General features: G+C 25.8%; 1 protein-coding gene across 1 annotated transcript; it reads right to left on the bottom strand.

The window, feature by feature from the left end:
* Window positions 1–4,298: 4,298 nt before the first annotated feature.
* Window positions 4,299–6,503, bottom strand: LOAG_10511 (hypothetical protein; the record flags this gene model as incomplete). The annotated part of the gene is made up of 4 exons (XM_003146035.2): window positions 4,299–4,323; window positions 4,502–4,710; window positions 5,956–6,139; window positions 6,454–6,503. 4 exons carry the CDS (start codon window positions 6,501–6,503, stop codon window positions 4,299–4,301), a joined length of 468 nt encoding a protein of 155 aa, XP_003146083.2.
* Window positions 6,504–8,424: the final 1,921 nt, after the last annotated feature.

Raw genomic sequence — 8,424 nt, 5'->3', positions numbered from 1 at the left:
TTATAACTTACAATCGATATAAACAACATTTATGTGTTCCTGACTAATTAGATATTAAACAAATTTTATTTAAACTTTAAATTGGTTGAAGAATTTTGAAAGAACCATCTATTATTGTCCAACTATTTATTTCATATTCTTCCCATTTTCATTCATGATTTACGTGTAAAAGTTTAAATTTCGACTGGACATATTAATTTAATGCTTAATCTAAATTAATTTGCAACGAGTTGTTAAATTAGGAGAAATTCTAAGTGTTATAAAATAAAGTGTATGACAACACTGTCAAGTTAAAAACTGAAATATTACTTCTTACTTATTTATTTTGTTTCAAAATAATCTTTGGCAAAGGAAATGATCCTTCTGTTGAGGTGACAAATTAGAAAACTAAAATTTGTTCAATTTTCAAAATAATACGAAATAAACTATAGTGTTACTTGTTCAAATATTTCATTTACAATACAAGTTATTGCTTTCCTCCATTTCTTTTTCAAGTAAATGAGTAAAAAATTTTATGACAATTTTTCAGTCTTTTTTCCTCTTTTTTTTTTTATTTGTCAATTTGGTCTAAAAGCAATAATTGTTCATTTAAAAACAAAAAAAAAAAAAATTATTTATTTCAAGAATTTATTTTGTGAATATATCAGCTACCATTGAACATATATTTTTGCTTCAAAATAAGATTTTTTTTTCTAAATTTATTGCAATTTTTTTTGACTCCAACTAACAACCATTTGTTTTATATACATATTTCTTTTTTGAAAATCCTTTGTAAACCAGCAATCGATCAAAATGATAATTACTAGTATTTTGAAGAAAACAATTATTTTGATATTTTAATAATAAAAATATTAGGAAGAGAATATTGATTGGATAAATGAAACTTAGGCTTCATTTCATATGTCTCATAAAAATATCATTTCTTTGAAATTCATTATCGAAAGTTTCATTTCATTTCAAATATTCTTTTAAAATTCCATTTCATGGCAAGAAAAAGAAAATCCCAAACGTTAAGAAAGAAGGATTTCATTTTATAAAAAGACGAAATAAAGAAACTCAAAATTTCATTTCCAAATCAATAAATTAGTTAGTGAGCTAAGCCATTTTTCCACTTTAATTTTCAGCCGTTTTTTTTCATACATATCTTTCCGGAAAAAACAACAGAACGGAAAAGAGCAGAAATAACAATAATATATGAAACTTGATGGAAACTTTTTGCCTAAAGTGAAATTAATTGAAAAATTGATTATCTACGCAATCTATACTTCCGGGCCTATGACCTTCGAACGCAAGACATAATGACCTTCGGTATCATTCCGACTTGCTGTTCAAATCTTCAAACTATTCAAAACTTATTCTCAGACCATTGATCAACACTCTTAAATCGATGTTTCTAACTTTTTTCCTAACATAAATTTGCAAACGAGGTAAAAAAGATAGATAGAAAGTATTTCAAAAAATCTGTTCTTTTTCGATAATTTTTTAATTTTTATTCCAAAAGAAACGAATGCATTGTTTTGATAACATTAACAATTTTTTCCCATATTTCCTTGGTGACAATTTTTTTTTGGCGATAAAAACAAATCAGAATTGAGTTTTAATTATGTGAAAAGACGAAAAGATTAGATATCAATCATTTAAAGATATTCCGAAAAAAAAGAATAATCGATCAATTTGAAAATCGATCAACTTTCAAATTCACAAATTTGTAACATGACATGATAAAGTTTTAAAAAAAAGGTTCAAAAACCCAAAGTCAAATTGAAAAACAAGAAAAGATAAATCTCATTTCCAAATTTCTATAATCATTAACATCTTTTTTTCGAGAAAGGATTCCTTGTGATGCTTAAAATTATTTTTTAATAAAAAAGCTCAAAAAACTGAAGTTAAAAAATGACTATCAAATAATTTGTATAAAATATAAATGACCAACAATGCACTTCTCTTTTTTATTTCATATAATTCATAAAAGCAAACACTTGTATTTAATTAATCATTTAACTGATTAATCGTTTAAACTAATTAATCGCTTAGTTATCCGTCTTTGTCAATTATAAATTATTAAACTAACTATATCTTTGTCAATTATAAAGTATAACTATTCGCTAGTAATATATGATTACTATGATTATGAAGCAATTCATTTCATTCATATACATTAAAAATATTGTATATTGTCGTGAATAATTTCCTTAAGAAAAAAAGAAACTGAAGTGTTCAAATTATTTCAGTTAATTATTTTATTCCGGCATAATAGGAATCATTTTCCGACCTATTCATAATTTTTAACAAATTATTTATTCCTGCACAAACGATATGATAGGAAACTTTACGCGGTAGAATACGAATAATCGATATATTCGAATTAATGATTTAATTAAAAGATCGAATAAAATTTAAATTGTTTATGTCATATTTAAATTAGATAATGCTTGAACGGATTAACATATAATGCAACATCTTTAAAAACTATATTATTATGCATACCATCGGGTATTTTCTCAAAATATCCAACCGATTATTATCAAAAGCAATCAATAACACTGTAGTTTGTTCAAATATGTCATTTCATTTTTACATTTCACATTTACATTTCACATCTATATATTGCCTACTTTTCAATATCTTTCAAGTGATTTAAATATGGATACACATTTATAGATGTACACATTTATGTTGCAAATTTTTAAAATATATCAAGTGTTTCAAATTGAACATAAAACTAATTTGTGTTGTGTGTGTGTGTGTGTGTATGTGTGTGTGTGTGTGTGTGTGTGTGTCAGTCCGTCCTCATATTTCATTGTTTACAATTACTGAAGGCATAACCTTGTTTACTATTCAAAAATTGATGTATGAATTAGAAATAGTTTTAAAATTAATTTATTTCAAAGATTCTTTACAGATTATTTTCAATTAATAAATCGTTAACATAGCTATCTGACGTTATCTGTTCCATTATTATTATTTAAATTTCATTAACCTTATTATTCCTGTTTTTTTCTTTTTTCCTAATAATAATTAATGTCAAAAATTGATGAAAATTTTTCTTATTATTCACGAAAATTAAAGAAAAAATGATAGTAGTTAATAACAATGATTAATAATAATAATTAATAATAATGATAATAAAATAAACCTCTTCTTTTTCGTCCTCTGTCATTGCATTGTGTTTGTTTTGAACGTGAAAATTGGCACTTACTATATGAACCTCATTATTATCAACATTATCTGACATTAGAACGTTTCGACGTTGTCTTTGTTCATTACAGGTTATATGATGACATGTGATGCGACACGTATGCAAATTGCAAAAGATATTCACATCGTTGCTATAAACAAGAAATAATAAAATTATTATCAATGAATTATACATTTATTTCTAATTTCATCATTTTTGTTGAGAAATTCAAAAAATCACTTAATTTTTTCCTACATATTTAATTTTTCATAAGCATTTTTTTTGAAAAAAAGCAAGTATTTAAAATACATTTAACTCTTTTCTCTTGAGTATTTAATTATTAAAGGTAATAAATATTTGCATATGCATAATTTCCAAAAAAGATTTTCTATTCGTCTTTCTTTTTTTCTTTACTTTTATTTTTACTTTCATTTAGTTATGATAATTATATATAGCACTTATTATCTTTCTTTCTTTCTTTAGCACTACTTTCATTTCATACTATATCATTCTTTCTTCCTTTAGCACTACTTTCATTTCATACTATATCATTTTGCTGATTTCAAAATCATCCTTGTAATTTTACATTTACCGACCCTTTCTTTGTATAATCTAAAATATAATTATAAAAAATTTCTAAAATTTTGCTTGTTAAAAAAGACGAAAAAAAAGCAAAATTTTGAGTTTTAACTTTATTTTCATCTCTCACGTCCTCTTATTTTAGATTTATCAATTTTGGAAGGCTTTTTTTCGCTTTCAAAAATCTAATAGCTTTTTTTTCTGGGATGTTTTATATCCATTAATTTGTTCATAACTTTTTGAGCAATATCTTAAATCATATTGCCTTGAATTATTTTTCAATTTCCGTTAGCATTTATTTACAAATAATTCCATCATTATTATTCAACAAGAAGAGTTTGTTTACTAGTAATCATCAAATGATACTGATAAAACATCTGCAATGATATCATATCTTATTATCATTATTAAGCAAATACTAAATGTTATAAGTTTTATAATTTATATACTGTCGCAAAATGTGCAAAAAAAATGAATTTGGTTACGAATGCATATGGCAGGAAGATAATTGTCATTTTTGGTAGCCTGAATTTACTATGAATTAGCTGGCCAATTGTGGTATCTGGCTAAAGAGCCAGAGAAATGGAACAAACTATTAATCTATCTTTTAAAATTTTATTAAAATTAAGCATAATATTTTTTACCATTAAAATAAATATCGAAGAAAGGAATGTATTTAATTTGTTATTTTCAATAACATTTTTTTTATAGTTACAGAAACAAATCGTGATATTTTCAACAAACCTTGTAGGAAATGCCCATGCTTTAATTTGATTTCGGAAAATGATATTGTTATCATGTTGTTGACGTTGAAAATTATTCCAAACATTACCAATAAGTTGTATGCTACAGCCATTATCATCCGAAAGTTGCAATGTTGATTGCTTATCATGCGCCCAACAATGTCCAATTCGCGCATCTGTTGCTAATGAGCTAATCCGAATGATATAAACCTAAAATTAGCAATTTCTTACGAGAAATTTTAAATTTAATTGGTTTTTAGACAACCATATAGCATATCATTTTTTTTTTTTGATGAAAAGAATTCTGTATTCATTCAATTTGCCAAATGATTTCGTCAAAAAACGATAGCTTCCTTCAAAATGAGATAATACCATATTTATACCGTATCGATACCGTATCATTTCCATTTTATCGTCTATTATCTACACTAAACAATTAAATTTGATCGTTTAATTATATGACCGAAACTGATCGATGTTATAAAAGAGTTTTGTGTAGATCAATCCGATAATTGATTGATACTGTATCATTTCACAAAATATAAATCTATCTTGTAAGAAGTGATAATTCAAACAGTAACAATAGACGAAGCAAACGGAATGAAAAACCGTAAACCGTGGTTAACATTGAGGTAGATGATCAAGTATTTTACTAAATCAATAGTTCCTGTTAAATTACCGATATCAATTATTATTAAATTTTTGTATGCATGGTTAAGATAGCAAATGAAATGCGAAAATAAAAAAGTAAAATCGGATCCAATAAAAAATTAAATTAATGTGAAGTTGAATCCAATTGAAAACTCATTAATATAATTTATATTTGATAGAATGCAATAAAAGGAAAAAAGAATTGTTTTTCTTATAAAAAAAAGGAGTAAAAGATGAAAAAAAAAAATCAAGCAAATAACTCTTTAATAGGTTTTTAAAGTTTTTTAAAAATCTTAAAAGAAAAAGAGGTTGGCTAGGTATAATTCTGACCTGAGATATTTGATCTGAAATTGGAATTTCAACTGAAATTAAAACTTGAAATATTTGATTTAATAAACCATGCGAAAGGATATTCCCTAATTTTCAGCGTCATTTCTTCGTTTTCCGCCTTTTCTCTTTCTTTCCCTTTTTTTTATCCTTAAGTTTTTAAAATGCCTCATTCATTGTTACAATCATAGGCGTAAATCCAAACTAAGGAAAAATTGACAGTGGACGATGAACTTTTGTGGATAGACGATAGGTGTTGGACGATGGGTGGTGGACAGTGGGTAACAACTATCGAAAACATTTCGTATAAGGCATTTATTGATGATAAAGTAAGAATTAATTATTAAAAATTTAGTTAATGCATTATTTTGAAATATGTTTTCTTTGATGAATCAAAGAAAAGAAAAAAAAAAGTCTTTTTATACGTATTTTAGAGAAACGTCAAAATACACATGAATAGAAGGATATGCTACTTACGATATTATCACCAACAAAAATAGAACCATTGATTGGTTGTAGGGTACCATCTAAATTAACTTTGTGAAGTTCAACTTTGTATTGTACATGTTGATCAGCGACACCTGTCGCGTTGATTGTTGCTGCGGTAATTGCATGACTGTTCACTGTGATACCACCAAAATTGACAGTTTCTGATAAGGAACTGAAAATATTATCGAATTCAGTCCGGAAATTTTATCAGTTAATATATTTCTATTGATTCGTTAAGGTGCATTTGCTTAAGTAAATGTTTAATTATATGTCATGGTCAGATAACATTATTGTTTAATGATTTATTTACCAAAAACATTTAATTGCAATGATAAGTTGATTAAATGATTTTTGTCACAGCAATAAATTCACTTTTTTTTATTTCTTCTTCCTCTCATCACTGCTTTCTTCTTCCTATTTGTTGCAAAAGTTAAGAGTACTGCTTATTAATTTGTTCCTTTTTCAGTTTTCTTCAAAAACAATAACTTTACAATTTTTGGATAGCAAATGGTTTCATTCATTGCTTTTTCCGCCATTTTACTTGAAATTAAAACCGGTTGTTTAATTTTATCAAAAAACATTTCCGACTCAATTAAATCGACAAAACAAAAAGGAAAGGAAAAAAGGAGGAAAAACTAGTTTGATTTTCATCAAAATCATAAATGAATGAAAAATAATGTTTACACTTCGATGAAAATTAAACCAAATAATTTCATCCAATACTTTATTATTAATTACACTTGAATTACTATATCATTAAATCGTTTGTTAATAATTAAATTTGATAGTAATTTTTTAATTGTTTAAAATTCCAACAATAAATGTTGACAAGTAAACTTCTGACAATTTTCAAATGCTTAAAAATATTTCAATTCTCAATAGTAATTGATGCAAAAGGAAAGGTTTTTGAATGGTAATTAATTACTGAAAATGACGACTAAAGTTTTTCAATTTTTTCAATTTTCATAATTGTTTCAACAAAAAATCATGAATGAATTAAAATACAACTCTTATACATTTATTATATTTTATTACTCATTACTTGTTTCAAATTTACTTTCATCATTCATTTACTTAATCACTCATTTCATTTATTTATCGAACTTTCGGAAGGTTGCTTCTCTTAATTTGCAGCACTCATAAAACAAACAAAAAATTCCAATGTTTTCTCGATTATGTTTTAACATTTTTAACATGTAAAATTAGCTAACTTAACTTACTTCAACCTATCAAATATTATTTGATATTATCACTGATTGAAATTTACCCTGAGGAAAAATAAAAAAATTCCCAAATTTTTGAAAACAAGCCACTACAAACTTAAAGAACAACTACCCGAATGTTGTTGGAAATACCGGAATGCATGTTAACAAATATTTCTTATCAGTTTCATTCACAAATAAAGGATTTTCCTGAATAATGATCGCATTTTCCAGATTGCCATCTGAGTTATAAGTTGTTTCACATCCATCCAATGGTACCTATGTAATTACATAAATTACAGATTAAAAATACGACATTGACATAAGATAGCTGCTTGTGATAAGAAAATGATAAAAGAAAGAAAATAACAAGAAAAAAAATATAAAGAAAAGTCTAATGATTGAATTAATGGTATGTAATAAGTTGAAAATCTCGCAATTAAGGCAGCACTTTCAAAATATTTTCAAAATTTATGAAAATTTAAAAGCAAAGCCCTTTAAAAAAAAACTCGAGAAAATGATAATATGGTGATATGGTGACGACATTGATGATAGTGAAGGAGATGACGATGACAATGATAATGATAAAGATAATGATGGTGATGAATATTATCTACATGTGTTTAAAATTATGAAAATTAACAACCAAATGGTTTAATAGCATATAATACCAACCAAAAGAGCGAAATAATTTCGAAAAACTCAAAAACTCATTCATGAGAATTTGAAATTAAAATTATTCATATTGCAATCTTGAAATATCGGACAACTTCGGATTTTTAAATTTCCAACTGCCTTTTCATTTTCGATTACCGAAATATGAGGAGTCTCTTAATTTCCGGGAAATCTTGGAAATTTTTTAAGCAAACGATACAATGGTGAACGGAAAATTCTTTTCCGGTACAATAAATGAGAAGCACTTGTTTAATCGGTTTAAAATGAAATGGAAAACTTTTGAAAATGAATTTTTTTAGCGATGTAATTGTTCGAATAGAACTGCAAAGAACTGCACTTTGCAAAGAACTTCGAATAGAACTGCAAGTTTACATAGAACTGCAAAATTCTGATTTTTCTTCAGAAACTTAAAAAAAAGTTCGAAAAAAAAATTTTATTCCAACAAAAAATATCATGAATGATATTACTTTGAAAGTGGAGAAGGTAGAGAAGGTAAAGGGTGAGGCAAAATTTCCTATTCACGTGTGATGATGATGATGATGATGATGATGATGATGATGATGATGATGATGATGATGAT

The sequence above is a fragment of the Loa loa genome (genome assembly GCF_000183805.2).
Source record: "Loa loa unplaced genomic scaffold supercont3.168, whole genome shotgun sequence".
Classification (NCBI taxonomy): domain Eukaryota; kingdom Metazoa; phylum Nematoda; class Chromadorea; order Rhabditida; family Onchocercidae; genus Loa; species Loa loa.
The sequence above is the reverse complement of the archived record's forward strand: the minus strand, read 5'-3'. Positions and strand labels throughout refer to the sequence as shown.